This window comes from Melanostigma gelatinosum (genome assembly GCF_949748355.1).
Source record: "Melanostigma gelatinosum genome assembly, chromosome: 7".
Lineage (NCBI taxonomy): Eukaryota > Metazoa > Chordata > Actinopteri > Perciformes > Zoarcidae > Melanostigma > Melanostigma gelatinosum.
The window spans coordinates 9777991-9802382 of NC_136640.1; the positions used below are offsets into that span (position 1 = coordinate 9777991).

The 24392-nt window shown below is 41.8% G+C and overlaps 1 protein-coding gene across 1 annotated transcript in view; it reads left to right on the forward strand.

The window, feature by feature from the left end:
- The window catches only part of dync2h1 (dynein cytoplasmic 2 heavy chain 1), a gene marked incomplete at its 5' end in the record, with an annotated part of 75376 nt that overhangs the window by 38896 nt on the left and 12088 nt on the right, over window positions 1-24392 (forward strand). Inside the window, 10 exon segments of the mRNA XM_079271574.1 lie at window positions 78-150; window positions 5966-6126; window positions 8876-9001; window positions 10947-11057; window positions 13056-13125; window positions 13661-13746; window positions 17936-18011; window positions 18254-18480; window positions 19320-19424; window positions 23393-23509. Coding sequence (XP_079127700.1) covers window positions 78-150; window positions 5966-6126; window positions 8876-9001; window positions 10947-11057; window positions 13056-13125; window positions 13661-13746; window positions 17936-18011; window positions 18254-18480; window positions 19320-19424; window positions 23393-23509 — 1152 coding nt within the window.

A 24392-nucleotide genomic window follows, 5' to 3' on the forward strand; every position in this document is an offset into this window, starting at 1 on the left:
GGTTTTAATGGATGACTGTTGTTTTTTTTTCTTCCTGTTTTTGTCTTTGTTCTTCTCTGCCCCCCCGCCCTCCCCAGCTGTTATTGGTTCAGGCAGTCAGACCCGACCGACTACAGAGTGCCATGGCAGCATTTGCCACCCAGGCCCTGGGTAAGTGTTTCATATTTGTATTCTTATTTTTGATCAATGTTGCCGAAGTTGGCTGGACTTAAGCTCAGGACTGCTCTGCTGACCAGTATACGCATAAAACAAATCATTTATTATTCACAATTTCCCACTGAACAGCCACAACAAATACATGACATTCACATCATAATCACGCTGCCCACTAGACACCTAACTGCTCTGGAAATGGGTCTCGTCTTTATTGATATTTTTAAAGGTTTCTCTCTCCTTCCTTATTTGCTCTCACTTGGTCAGACCTAGACCCTATATATGAGTATCACGTGAATGAACTACACACATTCTATTGTTATGCACACCTTTTAAAGTGTATTGCAGATGTTGAAGAAACCAACCAACACACAAACTGATGCTCTGCTCTGTACAAAGCAAGTTACGTTTGATGAGCTGCTGAAAAATGTGAACAACGTGCCTTGTTTGGTTCTGACAAAGGTTCAGTAAATATTTGCCCTTCTGAATTTGAGTGTGATTACTCTGAATAATGAGCTGTAATCATCACGACTAGATCCTCATTTACTGCTTTTGATAAACGACTTTACTTCTGCACTCATTCAGCTCTGTAGAGAACTGTCTTGTTTTTCACAAGCACCTTCTGCCTTCACACTCCACTCAAGCTAAATCTTCCCAAACAGAGCTTTTATGTTGGATCTCGCCGTACTTATCCACTTCATGACAATGGTGTCATTTTTTTCCCCCCAATTGTCCTCTTCATCTCTTCTCTTCCTGTGTTTTGCAACACTGTGAGTTGTCACTTACCTTGAGTAAATGCTACAAATACATTCACATACTTCTCTGTCTGTTCTCTTTTCTCATTGTCTCTCTCCAACACTGACACGAACATCCACAAACACACACACACACACACGTACACACCGTAATATGTTGCTAGAGAGTTAGTTTATTGTGCCTAATGAACCCATTCATTCAGTCCAGATAATCCTAATGGCGTATTGTGTGCCTGCTTCTGACTGCACTATCTGGGACGCTGCTAATTGCTGTCAGGTGAAAGTGATATGCAGGAATTAATGTATGTGTATGAAAGTCATTTTTAGTTGCGCGTGCTGTGTGACAAAACACACTAATTGACTTCTGATGGTTTTAGGGTTCAGCTTTTATTAGCGATATAGTATTGTTTTGTTGTCTGAACAAGAGCATGCACATTCATATGCCCATCAATGTCTGTGTGTGTGTGTGTGTGTGTGTGTGTGTGTGTGTGTGTGTGTGTTTAGCAGTTTTTGAGCTGCTTACAATCCAGTTATTCACTAATGCCAAAAGTAATTTTCCAGACAATTAGGCTTGCAAGTTCAAAAATATAAAGAACATCATATTTGGAAATTTACAAAATAAAATCGTGTGCAAAACATTTACAACACAAGACCCCAGCTGACTCTGCAAATTCTGGGTTGTCCAAATGTCAGGCCTAAGTCTGCCTCCCTGATCATCTCATTGGAAATATGAATTGGTCACACTATTAAAATGGTTAATATTGACCTTTGTAACAGCTTACATAACACAACATTTATAATATAAATGAAGGTTTCAGTTTAAGTTGACACAATTTTGTAATTTGAAGACAAGAACACACTATCTCCTTCATTCTCTGGTCCTGCACCTGCTTTTGTCAGTCATACACTCTACCAAACACACACATGCATTTTAAAAAGCCTTCCGGGGTGTGTTAACCTTGGGGAAATGATGTGCTTTGGATGTCAGCATCTTTGTCATATGAATATTCATGAGGAATAAATAATAACTCAAGGCCAAACATTACTTATTTAAATGAGAAAAAACACTGCAAAATAGGATTTACATTTTGCTCTTCCAATTGCTTTTGACAGTAAAGTAAAACTGTATGAATGTATGATGTCATCAGGTAACAGTGGCCCAGTGATATTGAGCCTTTTTTGTAGGCTACAACCAAATAAGCTTTTCTCACATCCTTCAGATTATGACACTGACACGCTGTCTACTGCACCAACAAGGCCACGGCAACTCATGCTGTCCTGGAAAAAAACTCAAAGAAAAACAATCCAGTCTGGATACTCAATTGTAACAGCGTATCTGCACACCGAATTACTCACACAGAGACTATAATCAGAGTCTATCTATAAGAATGAGCCCAGTCACTCTACGGAGAAAACAAATTGAGTCTATGTCACTACCTGAATGTCATGAACGTAGTCGAGTGTTGGAACTTAGATTGACTGGTTAATGGAAAGCTTCTCCTTGCTGCTCAGATCCCTCATCACCACAATGGTCCGATACATCGCCTGAATTATTGCTTACGTTGCACCAAATCCGCCTGTTGATCTCAGGCTCTATTTTGTCCTCACTCTTGAGTAAGATCTCCTTCATTTGCGGACGCAACTCACTCCCATCTTGAATTGAGCAATCCACCATTTTCCGGCAGAAGACCATGACTGGCCTCACACTTGGAGTCGTTGACATCTTGACCGCTTCACACTCGACTGCAAAACGCCCAAGTGCATGCTGAAGCTAATGGTCTGATAAAGCCAAAATAATTGCATCATCTGCAAAGAGCAGAGAAACAATTCTGAGGTCCTCAAACGGGACAGTCTCCTCCCCCCAGCTGCACCTCCTGATCCTTTCTATCAAAATGACAAACAGAATGGGTGACAAGGGATAACCCTGGCAGAGCCAAACGCCCACGTTTGACTTCTTTCCAAGAATATGGTCATAGCTCTCGCTAGACATTAGTAACGTTAGGTTGAATTTAGGAAGTCTCAAAATCGCTATTGGAAAGCAGGCTGTGATGTAATGGTGTACAGTGATAGGAAATGTAACGTTAGCTAGAGATGTTAGCTAGAGATGTTAGCTAGAGACGTTAGCTAGAGACGTTAGCTGGTCGTTAGTAAAAGCGACTTGTCATTCATTCAAATATCGATAAATCTCAAATCATTTGTATTGACAATAGCTACAAAGGATTGACTTCCTTTCATAAGAAGACAATCACAGTTCGGCCATTTGTCATCCACTGCACAGCTCCGTGAGCTCGAAGACGACAATTGGTCAATTCTTGGTCGCGATACGAGCGCTGATTGGCCGCAGCGGACAAGTCTTGGTAGATTTGTGGTAACAGACGGAAAGGTGATGAATGAGAATGAGCTCTACTTACGGGTGGCAGGGAGGCCATGAAATACCTCTAAATCGTGGGAAAAGCCTAAATTAATAACAATCCAGTCTGGATACTCAATTGCAACAGTGTATCTGCAAACTGAAATACTCACACAAAGGCTATAATCAGATGCTTTGTGTCGTCACCCAGCGCTACAGGCGCGACAAAAGTCAACTACACCTTAACTTGCTTTCTCTAAACCAAATCCACTCTAGCATTATTTCACAAGTGGTTTCAACATGACATTCAAAGGAGCCCCAGCAGAAAAGAAGTGGTGACAAAAAGGATGGAAGGGAGAAGACGGAGAGAGAGAGAGAGAGAGAGCACTTTGATGAGCCAGAATACTCCGACTGCCTTGCTTCCTACTGATAGCAAAAAGCTCTACTGACTGAAACGGAAGTGTCAGCTGTTGTGCAGCTGCTCCGTAGTTCTAAAAATAACCCTGTCTCATTGAGGGGCGCACTCCAGCCTCTGTGGGTGCCTATCTGTATGTCAGTGTTTGTGGGTGGCCATCTTTAAAGGTGAGTGTTATATTTGCATATTGACTGTGCAGTAAATTTCTCCACAGACTCAAACTCACAACTTTCAGATCACGAGACTGACGAGCTGCCTACTGCAGCAACGAGGCCATGAGAGCTTTTGTCCAATATTGGAAAAGTAAAAGAATAACCGTTTTTAGGGTGACACTCCGGCCTTTGTGAGTGTCGATCAGCTCGTCTCTCTTAACTCTACTATTCTTTAAAAGCCCGTTTTTTTTCAATTTGAGCTAATTCCCCGAAAGCACACGTGTCACTTTCTTGTCTCTTCTCATTGGTCTGTGGGCAGTTCTAATACATCACACAGATAAAACCGTCACTTACACTGTCTCGATAAAGAGATAGCCCTCGCACGCCTTGAACGCCAAGTGAACCCATTGATTGAAGGTGTAATGTGTGAATGTGCATGACGTGGGGGAAAGTGTGTGTCTGAACGAGAGAACAAGAGAGAGACATACAGATAAAAAAAGAACAGGAGAGAAGAAGATTTTGTGTGTATGTGTTTTCGGCAGCAAATCAGTATGCTAATGAGGCATGGTCTGTAATCCTTTTACAGCTAATCTGACTCAATCCCTCCAGTCCAGGCCTGGGCACTGCTCACGCACACAGGCATGCCTGGGTGAACACACACACACACACACACACACACACACTCGCTCACTGGCAAGCTCGCTCTACTTTTCAAAAATACAAATCCTCACATACACATAAAAAGCATCTCTCTGTGTCTTTCCGGTGCTTTTTCATACCATCAACCAGCTAAGAAGACGATATTTTTTCGTTTTAACAATCAATATGCAGATGTGTCTGGTCACTTTCTGTAATGTCAAGTGCTCATTCATTCTTAGCCATTCAGCGCTTCCTCCACTAATCAGTGTTAAACCATAGGGAGCCTATACAGCATCCTCTTTTTGTAGGCTCCTCTTTGCCCTGATTGTGGGTCATAAAAGCCAAGGTGAACTCTGCTGTTCACAGACAGAGGATGCTGGTCTGCAGCAGGAATACTGATTACCTGCCCATGTCAAAGGTAGACGTGTATGTATTTGTGCACGCCCGCGCGTGTTCTGGAAATGCAACCTTTTTTTGTAGTTGGACAGCTCGAGCCATGTGGTCAGATGACTGTTTTTCTTAGTGTTACCATGGTGACGCAGCAAAAGGTCGCTCTGAGATGTTCTCAACCAAGACCTCGTGCGCGCACACGTATACGTGTACGTCTGGTGCAGCAGATGTCATTTGGCAGCAGACACCAAAAGAATTTTCGTCTCAACGAAAAAAGCACAGTGCGTGTGGTTTGTGTGTGCGGGGGTGTGTTTGTCTGAAAGAGATATCTGCTGATACACGTGTGAATAACATCACAGTGGAATTTCCAACAAAGCCACTCACACTGTGTGAGCCTGTATCGCTGCTTGTGTGTCACTATTAACCCATATCTGGTATATCATTCATCACATTACAGCAGGATTAGAGCCTAATACTCAGTGAGGAAACACACACACACACATGCAGACATACACATGCACTTTGGCGCATACACAGAGAGCCTGGCTTCTCGACGCCAGGGGGCTGACTAGGTATTCTTCTGCTATGTGTGGTGAATACTGCTGCATACCTAGCACTCAGTATGCACAACACATCACGAGCCTAATCTCTCTATCCCTCCATCTCGTCCTCTTGTGCCCTCTCGCTCTTTCTTCATCAACGCCTCCCTTCTGCTCTCTACCTCTTCTTTTACTTTTTTTCCCTTTATCCCCGACCACCCTTCCCCATCATTCCCCTTTAGGCACTGTACCCCTCCCCGTCCATGCCCTCCCTCTGTCTCTCTGTCGTTCTGCTTCCTTTATCTGCTACGCTTGTGTCTGTCTTTGCAACCTACCCTCACTTAAAGCCCCTTCGCTGCTACATGCTGTCATTTACGGCCACTTCTTGTTTCCTGCTCTTTTTTTTTTTTTGCGTATTCTCTGTCCCTCCGGGTGTACCGTCTCTGTGCAGTATATCCGGTCACTTTGAGTTCGAGTAACATATCAACGTTAAATGCAACGTCAAAACACTCACAGATCTGTCATTCTCACCCATTCATTCGTATTCCATCTCCCTCTACTCTTCTCTGCAGGTATGAAGCAGCTTTCTCCCCCTCCTCTGAACCTGCGCCGTCTCTACGCTGAGACACTGGAATTGGAGCCGGTGTTGATCATCATCTCTCCAGGGGCTGACCCGTCCCAGGAGCTTGCAGAGCTAGCAGCAGAAACTGTGGGCAGGGACAACTTTTATGAGGTAAAGACCAACGAGATGAAATGGGAAAAGTAATAACAATTTAACAAATGTTTTCAACAGAATAACAAGATCAGATTGTAAATCTGAATGCTAAAAATGAGAGTCGTACAGCTTGTTGACTGTCGTATTGAAACACAGGTTTGAGGCTTAGCTCTTGCTAATGTTCTGCCAGCGGAGTTCATCCATTGTAATATATTTCAAGACAGCAAGACGCCTGAGAAAACTGCCCCTTGTGGTTAATACAGCTATTCAAGAACAATGCTGGTGTCATGATGATCAAGGAATCCACTGAAGAGATCAAAACCCACAAAGAAATGTATTTATTTGACTAACGAGTAGTGTCTGTGTAGTCCAAGCGTTATACACAGGAGCCACTGTGCCCCCCCCCCACTGTCTTAAAAAAAACTACAACACATCCATGAGTCATATGCTTAGCGTGACATGTTCTTTCATTACAGTTTGAGTTGTATTTTTAAATGACTTTGAAAAGAAAGTGCAAATTTAATGATTGTTATTTACAACTTATGTAATATATTCTATTTTGGTCTCTATGTTGATAAATGTTTTTCTTTTAAAGTAGGCGACTCCTCCCACAGTCGGCTCACACTCTTAAGGCTCAAAACTGTGTTTTATCTAAGAATATTCAGACCGTTAACAGAAAATACATATTTTTACCATTTCCACTGTAACTACAACCAACTGCATTTGGTGCTGCATATAACATTATTCTAAGTAAAAATCTGTTACATTTACATATAAATCCCATTAGCTACGAGTTAATAGCCTCTATGTTGGAACTCCATTGGTAAAAATCCGATTGGGAATCCCTCCTATAGTATTTCAATGTTTCTCCTGCTGAGGAGAATGATTAATTCAAATATGAAATCAGATTATCTGTCCACTTACTGCTGAGAAATGACATTGAAGAATAAAATGTTCCACCCCACTGCCTCTCTCCACCTACCTATCAAATATCATGACACAATTTCATTCAATCGACCGTAGAAGCCTAGAAGACATCATACAACATCTGAAGTTATCCTCCTGCTGCTTGGATATTCTACCAACACACTTTTTCAAAAATATTTCAAACTGCATGACCACTGATCTTTTACAAATTGTAAACACATCCCTTCTCTCAGGTGTCTTCCCACAAGCCCTAAAAACTGCAGTTATTAAACCACTCCTAAAGAAAGCTAGTTTAGACTCCGCAACAATGAAAAATGATAGGCCAATATCAAACCTCCCATTTTTAAGTAAAATAATTGAAAAAGCGGTTTTCCAACAGCTGACCGACTTCTTGGCCATAAATAACTGCTTTGATGTTTTCCAGTCAGGCTTTCGACAGCACCACAGCACTGAAACTGCTCTTGCTAAGGTTTTCAACGACATCCACTTAAACATAGACAATGGCAGAAGTTCAGTCTTAGTGTCACTAGATCTCAGTGCTGCATTCGACACGGTCGACCATGCCATACTCCTAGAAAGACTAAAAATCTGGGTGGGACTCTCTGGCACAGCACTTAACTGGTTTGAATCCTACTTGAAGGGCCGAGAATACTTTGTGTCTGTAGCTGATTACACATCAGAGCTGACTAAAATTACATGTGGTGTTCCCCAAGGTTCAATACTGGGGCCTCCTCTGTTCAACATCTACATGCTTCCACTAGCTCAGATTATGGAAAACAACAAAGTGTGTTATCATAATTATGCAGACGACACACAAATCTACATAACTATGTCACCAGGGGACTATAATCCCATACAAGGGCTGGGTAACTGCATTGAACAAATCAACAACTGGATGTGCCAGAATTTTCTTCAATTAAACAAAGATAAAACAGAAGTAATTGTTTTTGGTACCAAGGACGAACAATTGAAAATCACCGCTCAGCTTCAGTCACTGATGTTAAAACCCACAAACCAAGCCAGAAATCTAGGTGTAGTTATGGATTCAGACCTCAACCTGAACAGCCATATCAAGACAATTACAAAATCAGCCTACTATCACCTGAAGAATATATCAAGGATTAGAGGACTTATGTCTCAACAGGATTTGGAAAAACTTGTCCACGCATTTATCTTCAGCAGACTGGACTACTGTAACGGTGTGTTTACAGGTCTCTGTAAAAAGTCCGTCAGAAAGCTGCAGCTGATTCAGAACGCTGCAGCTCGAGTCCTCACTAAGACCAGGAGGGTGTACCACATCACTCCAGTTCTAATGTCTTTGCACTGGCTTCCTGTCCAACAAAGAATTGACTGGTTTACAAAGCACTGAATGGTTTAGGGCCAAAATACATCTCCGATCTGCTACTACCTTATGAACCATCCCGACCCCTCAGGTCGTCTGGGACCGGTCTACTTTCTGTTCCCAGAGTCAGAACTAAACATGGAGAAGCAGCGTTCAGTTTTTCTGCTCCACATATCTGGAACAAAGTCCCAGAAAGCTGCAGGTCTGCTGAGACCCTCAGCTCATTTAAATCAAGATTGAAGACCTTTCTGTTTGCTGCTGCCTTTAATTGAACCACGTTCAATTAATATATTAATCAATTTCCTGCATTTCTGCATTTTACTACTGCATTTTATTTCTTACACTGTTTTTTAATTGTTTTTGAAATCTCCTTTTCTTTTGCCTTGTGTTTTGATGCTTTTAATGGTTTTATGTGAAGCACTTTGAATTACCTTGTTGTTGAAATGTGCTATACAAATAAACTTGCCTTGCCTTACCTCCCCCACTCTGTGTGTCTAGATCTCCATGGGTCAGGGACAGGCGGATGTGGCCTTAGCTACACTCAGGGAATGTTCCCACAATGGAGACTGGCTTTGCCTGAAAAACCTTCACCTTGTCACTACATGGCTACCGCTCCTGGAAAAAGTAGGTACTCTGTGTGTGTGTGTGTGTGTGTGTGTGTGTGTGTGTGTGTGTGTGTGTGTGTGTGTGTGTGTGTGTGTGTGGTAAGGCCTTTACCGCTCCTGGAAAAAGTAGGTACTCTGTGTGTGTTTGTGTGTGTGTGTGCGTGTGTGTCTGTGTGTGTCTGTGTGTGTGTGTGTGTGGTAAGGCCTTACGGACATGTGTTAACATGTGTGTGTGTGTGATATTTTTGTTTTTTTTCTGCAGTTTGTGTTTTTCGGCTGAGAGGGGATGTGTATAATATTCTGCTCTCTGAGATTCTGTGTGTTTGGACAGAAGGATTGCATTACAGTGAGATGCATTGTGTCATCATTTCCTGTAAAATGATTTTAAACTGTTGCCCCATTTGTTCAAAGCCAGGTGTGGATCAGGGGTCGTGGTTGGGGAAAGTCACCAGAGATAAACAAACTATGTTTACCATGCGGTTCAAATACATGATGCAATGATCCAGCAAGACTATAATAAGGCAAACACTAACATGATAAATCCATTATAAGACTTCCTGAAAATACATTTGTGAAACATGTCCAGTGAAATGAGACAAACACTTTGTCACATCATCAGGTTTTGGGTTTGGGGTCAGGTTAGGACAGTGGAAGGGGGAGGAGTTGTATGCTATTCCTTTTTTCATCCTGCTTGTTGGTGTTTCTCTACACTATTACAACACTGCTACACACACACACACACACACACACACACACACACACACACACACACACACACACAAGGACACATCCTGGTGGCTGCCCAGATTTCCACATCTAAAATTACCTTCTGTCCTTTGCCTGCACGTACACAATTTGCTTTCTACCTGTCGGCCCATATTAGTCTCTGTTGTTTGTTATTGTGGTTGTGTTGTTTCCATGTGTGTTGTTTATTTGTCTGTCTGTGTATATGTGTGTTTGTATCGTGCTTGCTTTACGGCACACATCTGTCTGTGTGTGTGTCATCCATAGTGCCCTTGTTGCTAGTCTTTTATGTTTTTTATCATTGTGTATATGTGCTTGTGTGTCACATTACAGTGAGTGGGTTAACATGTGTCACTTTCGCCCTGTTTATTTGTGCCCTGTTTATTTGTGTGCTTTTCCTGGGGTTCTGTTTCGTGCTGTGTCACTGTAGCAGGTCACATCTCACTTGGAGGCACAGTTGTTGGCAGTGATTGGCCTGTGTCCGTGTGTGTGCCCTCACCTGTGTGTGTGTGTTTGTGTGTGTGTGTGTGTGTGTGTGTGTGAGAAAGCTAGAAAGAGAAGGGGAAGGCGTGTAAGGGAAAAGAAAGCTGGAAATTGAGATGGAGGAGAGAGAAACAAATATAGAAGTGAGGTGAAATGTTTTGTCGTGGAGATAGCGCTCATTGGACCACACTGTATAAATACAGGTTTAGTGGATATATCCACATGTCTTTACAAAGATAAACATGTGAATGAAGGTTTTGTCAGGGAAGAAAAAATCCAAAGTTATGGATATGAAAAGGTGCGGTATGAAGTTATTAATCTACTCTTGTGTGAACTTTGCCGTTCGCACTTTTACCCCACATCAAGAAGATCGTGTGTTTGAATTCAATCCAGCTGGCTTGGACTTTATTCATATACTGGGATGGACTCCAGCCCTCCAGCAACTTTAAACAAGATAATCAGCTCAGAAAATGTATGACGCAGTGATGCATGATGCAGCGTCTGGACAATGTGTGCAATCAAAAGCTCAAGTCTTCACTAATTGTTCCAATTTATGAATTTATTTAAATTAGATCTTTGGAAATACAGTATATTTGTGTGTGTAAGGGGATAGAAAACCCTTAGCTAAGAGTTGTATGTACAGCCAGATACTGCTCCACAAGTAGTCTGGTCTCATGCTACTCTCCTATGGCGATGTGTACAACGTTTCTAATGTGCGTGCTGTCCTTCCTCCGCAGGAGTTAAACGTGCTGCGTCCCAAAGCCGGCTTCCGTCTGTGGCTGACGGCTGAAGTTCACCCCAGGTTTCCTCCCATATTGCTGCAGTCCAGCCTCAAGATCACTTACGAGGTCCTCACACACACACATTCACCACCTCACACGTACAATAGCTGACGATGAAGTTTAGCGTTGGGTGGCGTCGATCTGACTGAACTTTCCACACGAACATGCACCCACATATAGCTGTTCTCTGTGAATCTCTTCACAATGCGGCCATGTTTGTTTGAAATGTGAAGTCATGGCAATGTGTATGTCCCCTTTACCCTAAATATGGATATAGCACCTTTCTAGTCTTCGACCACTTTAACACCACATGTTATTCACCCCTTCACACCCATTCATACATCCATAGCATGCAAGGTGCCACCTGCCCATCAAGGCTCATTCACAGCCTTGATTAGCATTCACAGCCACTCGAACAGCGTATAGGCACACCCTATTGGGAGCTATCGAGAGAAGACCCGCTTTTATCTCTGAGCCACTGCCTATATCGGTAATGACTCCCGACGCAATGCAGCCACATATACAGTGCATTTGTAAGGAGGAGAAGCCTGCAGCTTATGTGTAAGTCATGCGTGTTTAAGTGCTCAGTGTGAGCACGCTGCATGCTCTGTCCGTCTGTCTGTCTGTTTTCTCTCTCAGACACACTGACTGTGTCATGGAAAAACATATTGACATACTTTATATGTATGAACATAGATTCTGAAAACATGCCCCAGAGAAGTTACTGTAATATATTATTTCTGGACTAGTTCAGGACGAGTGTCAGAGCTAATATGTCAAACCAAAGATAAACAGTCTACATAAGAACTGACATACGTACATAGATGCTGATGCCAGTGTGATTGTTGTTGGATGCTTCAGAGCTGATCTGCATGATTGGTCAATGGCCTTTTCATTTGATTCATGTGAGGTAAATCCAGTTGTCGGAAATCTACAACCAACTTTTCAAAATGGCTAAAATACAAGCTAACCGCAGTGACTAGCTCCATCACCATCTCCATTTCCTGTGAAAACACACAGGACCAGAATGCAGTAGCTTCATGTGAGAATAGAAAGTCACAAAAAGGGAAATTGAATTGCTGGTGCCTAAAAGTAGAGCTAACATGCTACTTTCTTTAAGGGTGAATAAAAGTGCAAGATGAAGCTTCAGAGATGCACATGGGAAACTGTTGCTGAAGTAAAATTCAGACTGTGGAAGCACAATGTAAAACAAGTAGACATAAAGTTAGTAACACATGTAGCGATGTTGCCAATTTTGGTACAATTTAGTACCGACTGTGTTATCAAAAGCTCCAGATGGAAGTACCAAATGTTCAGCAGAGCTGATAATGTGTGAAATGATGTCAATGTATGCTTATTGTTTCAATTCTAAACAGAGCATAGCATAGTGTTGCCAGAGGAATCAAATGTACAGAGAGCGGTTCAGAGATACAGTTTGTGCTGACTCATGTAGAGAATACGCCAATTTAAGTCCAGTATAACAGGAACATAGGTGACAATACATGCGTCCAACACTATGTTTGTTCATAGTCTCTTGTCGTAGTTCCTATAGAGACACTGATGTTGGGCTACAAATGAGTTAAAAGGAAGGTTTTCTTTAGGAGTCTTCAGCCCTCTTAATATGACATCAAGTCTCTGCCCTTGCTTGGTCAGTGTCTCCATGTTGTCTGACCAATCTGGTGTTTTTTGTAAAATGTCAAATCTTTGCTGGTTAGAACACGAACCAGACTATGAAAGGAAACAACATGACACACATTACAAATGGATTGCACAGCTTCTTTTTGGTCGAGCCATCCACACATATTTGATGAATCACACTCTCGGTCATGTCGGATCAGTTGTTACCCAGTTCTTACAATTCAGACAAATAGTCTCACAATAATACAAGCTCACATGTTACTGTAACTTGTTTATGAACTGTTTCTGTGCTTGTATGACGGCACTTTGTTTCGACCTTGCTATCTGAACTTGCATGAACATGTGACTGTTCCTGGACAGTCCATCTTAATAAAACCCGTTCTCCTCCTCTGTCTATCTGACCTCCCTTTCCTTTGCCATCTCCAGGCTCCTCCTGGGCTGAAGAAGAATCTACTGAGAACATACGAGTCGTGGACTCCTGAGCAGATCAGTAAAGGTTGGCTCTTCTCTTTCTCCTTGAATCATTTTCTGATGTCAGTTGCCTCAAATTTTCCCTCATTCTAAGCAGCGATGCTAACGTTTTGAATAATGCTATCATGTGAATTTGTGGAGATGTCTCTGCTTTGTGTTTTTAAGGATTGGAAATCTTACTGTACATCCTACATTTACGCTAACAACCAAAATGCAGCGAATGAGCTGACACTGAGCTTCAATAATTTGTGCTTTGTTTTAAATTACAGGAAAGGAATAGTTAACAATCAGTGCATAATTAGTACCTCAGGCTATGACTACTGTGAGAATCCCAGCGAGCTTGCAGGTTCAGGGACAGAAAATGAACAACAACAATCAACAACAACAAGCCATCGACAGCTGAACACAGCACGCTTGAATCTCATCTCAGTCCTTTCTGTTGTATTTCGTTTGATGAATAATAAGAGATAACATGCCCTCAAGGTTAATAACACACAGACACTGATAATCAGTTATAGAGTTATTTTGGTTATGACATGCTGTTGATTGTTTGTGTCCAGGAGGCATCCTGGCCAGAGCCCAGTCTCTGTTCTGTCTGGCTTGGTTCCATGCTGTCTGCCAAGAGAGGCGCAACTACATACCACAGGTAACAAAAACAACACAAATACCGCAATGTACCCCTGAGTGGTCATACTTCTACAATTTCATCACAGGACAATGAACTCAAATTACTGTAGCATTACAATGCCATTTAAAATAGTCAAAATATGACGCATGTTTAAATGTTATAATAGTCCTGGATTTAAAACCAAGACGATCGCATGAACAAAACAAACTAACCGACACCTTTTCTTAAATACTCCTGCCCACAGAAAAGGTAAAGACTTACCCCAGGGATCACTTATCTTTGTCCTTATTGTGCTGTGCCCACAGTATAGTGTTTGTTTGTGTATGCTATGTATGCGAGGCTATGAATGTGTGTATGTGTGCAACTGTGAATAGTCTTTATCGTTCCCTGCTGGTCAACACACACACTCTGCAATTACACTAAAGGGTTTGCGCAGTCAAGTCAGGACTGTGGAAGCGTGGGCAATACAAGTCCTACGAAGTCACACGCTGTTGAGGGATTTTAAAAACAACTGAAAAAGATTGAATTGACCCCACTGCGTTGTGGTAATAGTTTCTCTGTTTGTTTTTTTACACTGACGTGCTTATCAGCTTTAACAGTCTCACAGCAGAATAAATCCAAATGGTCTGTTTTACCTGTGCCAGAATCAACTCAAAATGTTCACAGATTGAACACAGTGTTTCCTCATTTGAACTACAGCTCTGAGGATGAACCATCTCTACATGACAAGATAGAACGCGTAAAGAACGACATTCCCTATCGAGACTACTTGTTTTCTCAGTTGAAACCAGAGGCAGAGATGAATCGGCACAAAATAGATAACAAATCAAAACCATTGAGGGAAATGATGCTGAACAATAGACTTACCGTATTAGACAATTTGGACCCTTGTGTCCAAAAGACCACAGGTTTTGTAAATCGTCAAATCTGATTTACAAAATATTTGAAAAACGGTGTAATTGCTGTTGTAAGTAAAGCGCTGTTTAAACATCTCTCTCATGCTCTCTATTATTTTTTTTTTACAAAATAATTTCTGTCACTTTTCATGTGTACATCAGAGTGAAGCCCTATGAATGAATTTCATAAAAGACTGCGTGTGAAGTGTGCGCCGCTCTCTTCATAATTAAACCATGGCTACGATGGCTACGATGGCTAGCCACTCTCAAAAACAGCAGGATGTTCTCCCTGCCTGGACCGGGGCAGTCCAGAAGAGCCGTAAACACTTTGGCTTTCCAACACGGTCAGACCACACATGTACATTACGCACTAGTTGGTTTGGAGCATAAGCCTGCAATCGCTATGCACAATAACTCAGGAAGGAACACAGTAAAGTTAAATTAGGTCCACTAAATAAAGCTTCTTGAGCCCGTGGCTTTTGCTTGTGATTGAGGAGTGCGAGTCCAAACTGATGAAACACGCAGACATTTTAACACAGGCGAAATAAGATGTGCTTGCACTTGTAATTACTGGATACTTGCCGCAGTTTGCTGTGTCATGTTCCCAGTTGTCACATTAAACGGTTGCTTTTGCAGTTTACAGCATGTGGATGTGTGGAAGTCTCAAGAGGCACTGGGATTCATTTGTCTCAGCGTGTAGTGCAGCGATGCCTCAGAGTGGCCCGTCTAATCGAATGATACAACATCTCTGCAGTTACCGCAGGAAGGTATCTCTCTGCTAACCAACACAATCAACACAGTCCCGGTAAACCCAAACACTAGGGAGGACTGTGGCAGAGAACGTGTTTTCGTAATTAAACTGCCACAAGGTTTGCACACTTTCTATGTCTGTCTTGTCCCCCAAGGTTGGTCCCAATACTCTCCTTTAGCCAGCCCCCGCATTGTGGAGTGGTTTGGGAGGGGAGAGGGGGGGGGGGGGGTATTGATTGCCCTATAGGAGAATGTAAGCATACATAACGAGCATGCAGTATCCCTTCGTCTTGTACGTTTCCTGGGGATATGTCTCTACTCTCTTCTTTCCTTGTATTGTTTCACTTTACCCTGCTTACTTGTTTTCCCTCATTTAGTTTTCCCTGGCATCCCTCCCCGCCTACTGTCCCCCTGTCTCTCTGTTTTTCTCCCTCAATCACTGAATCTCTGGCGAGTGATTTCATTTGAGCTGCTGATGTTGTGTGCCTCATCCAAGAACATGGACGCCTAATTACTGAAACAGTCACAGCTCTTGTTGTAAGCTCTACCATCGCTTTCTCACCCCTCGCTTTATCTGCTGTCCTCCCTCCCGCTCTCATTTACGTACTCTCCCCCCCCCCCCCCCCATTTTCATCCTTTTAACATGTCTGTGCAGAAACCACTTATTTTGACAAGACAGAGGGATAGACATAGAGAGGGAGGGAGGAGAAAAGAGCAGAGATGGAAGCAGAGAGACAGGTTTTCATATGTAAGGTCATGTACAGCCTTAATAAAAGAGAACATTTACTGTTACTGTGTGTGTGTGTGTGTGTGTGTGTGTGTGTGTGTGTGTGTGTGTGTGTGTGTGTGTGTGTGTGTGTGTGTGTGTGTGTGTGTGTGTGTGTGTGTGTGTGTGTGTGTGTGTGTGTGTGTGTGTGTGTGTGTGTATATGTATGCATGCATGCGCGTGTGTGTATGTGTGTGTGTGATTGATGGCCAGAGGAGAAGAGTTACCATTTATGTCTGTGAGCACTAATTGTGAACTACCTAGTTGTATGTTCACCAAAGTAATTGAAGGCATACACACACACACACACACACACGCAATCAATGCACATACACAGTCACCATTATAAGACCCATATATTGAATCGTTTCACTGAATGAGTAGCCAATACTACGTACGGTACAAGAAATTCAAACATGCATGAGCACAATCTGAAATCTCGCTCATACATATATAACCACATTTATCAAATGAAGTAGAAACATGCCCCACTATCTGTGAATACACACTCAAGCACAAAATGACTGAACAAATAGCACCCACTTGTTCATTGAAACATGCCTACACGGGTTCCTCCACCCCTCACCTCATCCACCTACAGCATCAGTGGGCAGATTACAACTGCTGATTGAATAGCAGTGAAATGCAACAAAGACACACTCGCAAACGGAGACTGCCCTCACACTCAATTATGTTTTAACACTTCTGTGATTTTTTAAAATATTTTTTTATTCTGTGATGATCAATGATGTGGAACTGTGTGTGTGTGCTCTTTTGTTCATGTGTACAGTATGTGTTGTCTGCCCCCCCCCCCCCTGTGAAGCCTCGGTGCTAATGTCCTGACTCCCTGTGCTCTAAGACACAGTGTTGCATATCCTTGTATGAGCAAAAACTGGACAGAATTCAATTTTTTTTGATGTACCCACTAACTATATGGGCGCTTTTCTTATGACCAGACCAGAAAAGTTGAGAAAGTGAAGAGTAGTCTAGCAGCAGTAGCCGTCATTCAGCCGCTACTGCTTATTTTCGCTTCAAAGCATCAATTCAGGTCAATTTGAGCTGATCATTACAGAGGCAAGTAGATGTATTTGGATGTGCTAAAGTGATTTTACATTCTCAAGCATCGCTAATACACAGAGTGGATAGTTATCCTGAAAATGAGAGCCACAAATGACATTATATTGAGAGATATATCGACTTACAACACACTCTCTACTACTCTGCAATCCGCTGTCTTTACTTTCTTGGGCTTGTATATTCAATCTCAGGGGTAGAAAAATGAAGCCGCCATGTAATTAAAACTGCAGTTGCCCACGTTTGCTTAAATATTAAGAAGGGATGTGTGAGGGATGATACATCGATCCTCAAACACTGTATGTGATGTGAGATTTTGAATGCCATCTGTTACTGTTTAGTTGACAAATTCTGAAATGTATTTGTACTTGATGTGTTCTGACTATTGTAAATGGTAAATGGACTGTTTTTGTAAAGCGCATATCTAGTCTTCCGAGCACTCAAACACTGCATGACAACCACTGATGGCAAGGTGCCACCTGCCCATCAGGACTCTAAATAACATTCATACAACAGCATGTAGTACTCGCACACCGTAGGAACCGTAGCAACATGTGCTATCGACATGGACGAGCAGAACCGGGGATCGAACCGCCGAACCTCTGATTGCGGGACGACGCTGCTCCTCCACTGAGCCACAGTCGCCCTCTTGTACCGGTAGTAAAATACATATATTGTAATTATATTTGTACTTATTCCCCCTCCTCTGTGCTTTATCCAGGGTTGGACTAAGTTCTATGAGTTTTCCATGTCCGACCTCCGTGCTGGCTTCGAGATCATCGACAGGCTTTTTGAAGGTAGGAGGGCTGGCTACAAAACATCACAATGCAGTGGAGATCTCTGCTCTGTTGATTTGCTCTCCAGCACATCTGGTTTGCATTTGCATTTCTATGCAGTGTGTGTATACACATGTGAGCCCTTCATTGTATCTCCCTGTCTGTGAGCACATTAGTGAATTGTTGGTGTTCTTTTGTTCTGTGTGCACTCATTACACGTTTTATAGCTTTCTTTGTGCCTGTGTGTCTTGGTACCTTCCAAGATGGTAAATCTTTGCAGTGGGAGTTTGTCCATGGGCTGTTGGAGAGCGCAATTTATGGTGGACGGATCGACAACCCCTCTGACCTCCGCATCTTACGCTCCTACTTGGAGCAGTTCTTCTCTGCTCGTCTCCTCTCGTCTTCCCACTCAGCTGGTCAGAGACAGAGCAGAGGTGGAACGCGCTTCCTTCCACCACAGATCAGCCTCCCAAACTCTTGCTCCATACTGGTAGGTTGTCAGGATAACACAGTGTGTGTACCACATACAGTTGGCAAGCATGCATTTGAATGCAGTTACAGGCATAGAAGCTGTATGTGTGGCTCCTAAAGATATTCAAGAAACTAATTCTTGCTACAGAGAAACAAAAGGAGCACATCTGTGTTGTTAAGCTGAAGATGCTGGTCCCAGGTGCACTGGCAGAGAAGCAAAAACAATTCAAAGAAAGGGTGCAAAATGAATGCACCCAAGCTTTTCACTGACTAGATTTAGTATTATTCACAAGTCCATGTTATGCCACTAGAAATAAATCCAAATATGTTGGCCTCGAGTTTACACAATTGATTTGTTATCCTATTGCTTTGCATTCCGTTAATGCAGCTTAGTATACACAAAGAATAAGGGAGCACACATGGCCAAAACTGTTCAGTAGATGTCATTTGAGAGGCCATTTGGGAAGCAAAATGAATCAATATGGAAGTCTAGTACTTCAAACTGTTTCTATCAATGTAACAGTCAGGAATAAGTGGCAGTTCAATTTTAGTATTTAAAAGTACTTTTTGTGCCAAATCATCATTAGAAAATCTTCAATAAACCATACAAACAACACACCTAATGATGGTCAAGATAGCACAACCCTATACTCCCCCATAGCAATCTAACAAGCACGCTACAAGTTTTTACTTTTTCAGTTGATGACCATGTGTTGCTCGGAAATGTAAAATGTTGTCTTGTGTTATGAAGCCATGATGAAAATAGGGAGCATGCTCATACTGTCACTCTCTTTATATGGACATGTGGATACATTTCTGTGTGTGACATGTACAGGATGTGTCTGTGTGTTTCCCCAGGACTACCGCAGCATAATAGAGAACCTCCCAGAGGATGACAGACCTGCATTCTTTGGTCTGCCTGCCAACATAGAGAGATCCTCCCAGAGAATCATCAGTTCCCAGGTACACACACACGCACACACACACACACACAGCCACCTGCTTATTCCCACAAACACGTACACACACACACACACACACACACACACACACACACACACACACACGACCACCACAACTGCCATCTCTTCCTCTAATACTCAGTGATACAAACTCAAAGGCACCCACACACATTTATTCACATACACTCACACAAACTAACAGGCAGATTCAAATATATACTGTAGCAGGAGCACACAGCAGCACATTCATTAGAACCACATGCATTTACGTGCGTGCCAGTACACACACACAGACACACACTCCCACCCTTCCATTCTGTCAAAACCACTCCAGACATGCAGGTGCATTCACACTGAATGCAAAGAAAATCATTCATCATTCATCTTACTTTATTTATAATAAATAATCACAACACTATTCCAATAATCATCAAAATGCGCTGAAAACTCTTCAAATGGAACTAAAACATACTGGAATCATGTTACCTTACATTTAGTTAAGAAACTAATGATTTTAATGTGTCTCAGATGAGACATCTTTTTTTGAGAAAACCAATGTTCAATAATCACAAATCATAACTCCCCCCTGCATAAATAAAGACAAAATAAATGAATCAGTAAGAGTGAGTGTTCTTTGTACGTGGTAATCCCTGTGTTTTTTAAATCGGGCTCTATTTTTCTTCTTCTCTACCGCGATAGAGAGCTAGACAGCTATTTGTAGGATATTAACAATTATCCCGATAATGTAAATTCACCACAATCGATCAACTTATTGTTTTTTATTGCACTTCTTGATAAAATCCTATACTGTCCCACCCTATTCGCACGTTTTCTCTAATTTATACGTCTGTATCATATTCATTGTGTGTATGGGGGGGGGGATGTCCTGTGCTGATCAGCAAAATGAGGTGTCAGAACCAATCAGAGCACATTTAAATTGTTCAGTATGGTTTATATCAAATCTAATGTTTTATACGTTTTAACCTTTTGCAATTTTCTTATGTTATAATACTACAGTTTATTCTTAACATACAGTGTTGCAGGCCAGCGAACTGCACAAAAGCATGAAAACAAAAAGCCAGCCGTCTTAATGAAGGTATTCACTTTGAAAGCATGTGGATCTGGTCAGTTCAGATATTGGTGTTTTCAAGCTCCTGCAGCTTAAAACGGATCTCCAGTTGGTGAGTCAGGTCAAGTAGTTCCGGCCAAAATGAAGCCTTAGTTTCTCACTTTCTCACTTTCACTGCACTATTTGTAGAGGAAGGCAATTTATATCCCAATGTTGTGCTCAAATCAAACACGAGGTTACTCTAGCTGCCAGATTGTAGGTGAAACCTGTGTGGTTGCATTCTATGACACTGCTGTTATTTCTGTTTGTTTTCTCTGGATTTGTCTCGATGTGTTTGATTGTGTGAGTTGATACATGATGCGTATTTACTCATCAAAAAAAACGCACAACCCCAGTCATGTCGGGGGGGAGCCGCCTCCACGGTGGAGACATGAAAGCAGTTTATTTCAGGTTCAAGACTTCAATCCGAGGTTAAAGGGTTTTACCAGGCAGCCATCCAACTCCATTTATTTCACTCTGAAATCAAATTCACTTTCATGAAACTACGTTAAGATGAGTAATCCATCACAGTGAATATCACAGCTGCTTTTATTGTCCTCAAGGTTATGTTGCCATTGTGTGGTCATTGCGTTGTAGCAATAATGTTGCGTTAACAAATAGCTTAATGTTCAACAGTCTTCAAAAAGGGAAAAGAAGATGACTGTGGAGCACAAAGGTGACAGCAGAGTTTTTCAACCTTGGATCCGCTTGACATGCAGACGGGGTCACCGAAAATGTCTACGGTTGATATATTTGTATATGTTTGATGTGGAAAATAAATGGAAACGTTTTAAAACTACATTTTTGAGCTCACAACAAGCTCTATAGTCACAGAACTGAACATCTCTGTAACTCGGTCGGTGTCGTGTGTACGCGTGCTCAGGGTTGGTTTTGGGCTTTCTGTCTGTTTGCACACTAGTTCATGTGCAAACAATGTTTCCAATGATAACATGTGTGGTTGCAGATGGTCTGTAATATTTATGCTCATGTCGTCTTGAATATTCATTTCTTTATTTGTGTGTGTGTGTGTGTGTGTGTGTGTGTGTGTAGAGGTTGATGGTCACTGCATATTCTGATCTAAATCAATGCAACACTCTCACACGTACAACAAATTAAGTGGTAGAATTGACAGAATGAGATGCTTTTCATGTTTTTGGGGTTTGCATGTGTCTTTATGTGCGTAATAATCCTCAAACACACTTAAACCCTGCAGAACCATTACAGTTTGTGTTAACAGTCCCCGTGTGTGTGTGTGTGTGTGTGTGTGTGTGTGTGTGTGTGTGTGTGTGTGTGAATGCATTTAAGTCCATTCACACTGTCGGTGTACTCAGTAACCCACACACAAGGCCAGTTGTGTGTGGGTTACTGCGTCTCTGTCTCCATCTCCTCCACTCCTGCTGTTATTCATCACTGTCACATTCATTCTCTCTCTCTCTCTCCCTCTGTCTGTCTGTGTCTCTCTCTCTGTCTGTCTGTCTTTCCTTCCTTCCTTCCTGTATGCCCACTCCTCTCCCTAAAGACCCTTGTCACTGTCTGTGGGTTGGGCACTTAACCACACGCAACTGAACGGATAAATGCATAAGCTCAGTGTTAATGACCCAACATGGGTCAGAAGGGTTTATAGAGGATTGCATTGGGGTGACAGACAAGGCAGATGTATGATGTATGTGCGCATAGCTTGTTTTCATGTGCAATGCAAAAGATAAGGGAGTATTTTGAGTATTGACTAGCAAGGGGAAATTACAGTATATCATATCGTTGATGTGTTGTCCTCATTAGGTTTAAAAAAAAAAAAAAAGTGTATCTTTCGCCCCATATTGTCCGAATAAATGAGCTCTCTCTGAATGCACTTATGTTCAGTGATGGCAGCGTTATATATTTGGGTATAATAGAATCTGTGCTTGTGTTTTTTACTGCTCATTAGATGTCTTCATTGAACGGCATCTTGTCCAAGACCATGATAAATAGTCCACTGATTAAAAACCCTGAACCACAATCCTGGATCACTTTGAAAGTGAAAGCCTGAACTACATCGACTGCGATTCAAACTGAACTCTCCTGCACAGAGACGTTGTCGAGTAACTTCTTCTTCCCAGTTTGTTATGACGGTAAATGCAGTTGCTGCCAGGTAGTAATTGCTTTAGATAGGAATAATCTTAATATATTTAAATCCTTATACATTTGAACCCCAATATATTTCAAATCTCCATCCTCAGCTGCCTCCCCCTTTCAAACAGACATGCATGCACATACACACACACACACACACACACACACACACACACACACACACACACACACACACACACACACACACACACACTTTCCCTCCTGAGCAAACAAGATAAAGCAGGTGTTAGTAAAGAGTTCTCCTGGACCAAATGAAAGTCATTTATCAGACGCTTTGCCTTCCTCACCACACACATCTATCGAAACTCACACATCTGTTCAACACACACACACACACACACACACAAGTCACGATAAAAGCAAAAAGCACTATCCAATACTCAAAGCCAGCTAAGCATGCTTGATTTTGTGTGTAAGAAGCTGTTGGCGGATATGTTTAGGGTTCAGCCTTTTTTCACTTGCGACATTCCGGGACCGGAAACAGTGCTGACAGTGCAGCCACCAGAGGCGTCAATGACATTTTATTACAGTATTTTAAGAACTACGGTAACAGTGATTTTCTTTTTAATCATACATTGCTTTTGGGTTAATTTAGCAAAAGTGCATATTTATTGTGTTTATATTTGTCTTATTTTTCACAGAACACAACAGAACCTTCAGGAACCAGGCACCTCTGTGCAACTTCTGCTTAATTGATGCATTTTTTGTGTTTATATTTGATTGACTCGCAGGTTATTTACCAGCTGCGCGTCCTGAGCCGCTCAGTAGCAACCGGCTCAAAGTTCGACAGGGAGCTCTGGTCGAATGGACTTTCACCTGTCCTTTACTTGTGGAAGAAACTCAACCAGGTCAGTTATTTTCCAGTTCATCTTTTCCAACATTTCTCATTCCTTTCCCTAAACTACGACTGAGTCTTCACCGAGAATCAAACCCTCTGTTGTATTTATTCTGCAAACCAAACTGCAAAGCTGGCCCTATGAGTTTGTTCTTGATTAAAACGTTTTAAAGATCTCTTCGTACTCTATCTGACCCATAACCTCATACCCTAAAATTTGACTGGGAATGTTAGCAACACTGTTAAGATCAGTGGTGGAATGTAACTAAGTACATGTACTCAAGTACTGTACAGCCGTACAATTTTCAGCTGCTTGTATTTCCATTTTATTCTACTTTATATATTTAGTTTCTACTACATTTCAGAGGTAATATTATACCTTTTTCTCTTCTACATTCATTTGACAACATCAAAGTACAAGTTACTTTGCAGATTCAGATTATTAATACAACAAACAAATTGACCAATGAATTACGATATATTAGCATTGATTTCTTTAACTACTTAAAACGTAATTAAAATTAGCACCACTTCACCAGCTACGCCATTACAGTGATGAACACATGAATGCAACTTATTATATTCCAGTAATAACTGCTGAATAACCACATGTCTAACAACATTTTGTTATTACACTCATAGTGGTTAAGTATTTACTCTATTGCTTGGTAAAAAGTTTTTGTAGTTCTTTTCCAGCTTTGACAGTTCCATGCTCGTCTTTTCTTGGATACAAAATCACGAGTCTAAATTAAAAGCTGTGAGAGCTAATTGGAAATAAGTAGGGTCTAATTGAGCACCCACTGCGTGGGACAGCTGCTGGCTGGCCTCATCGGGTCGCCCTGTTGTGTGTGGTTGCTTGGAGACAGGCACCTTTTCAAATCCAAAGGACATCTACC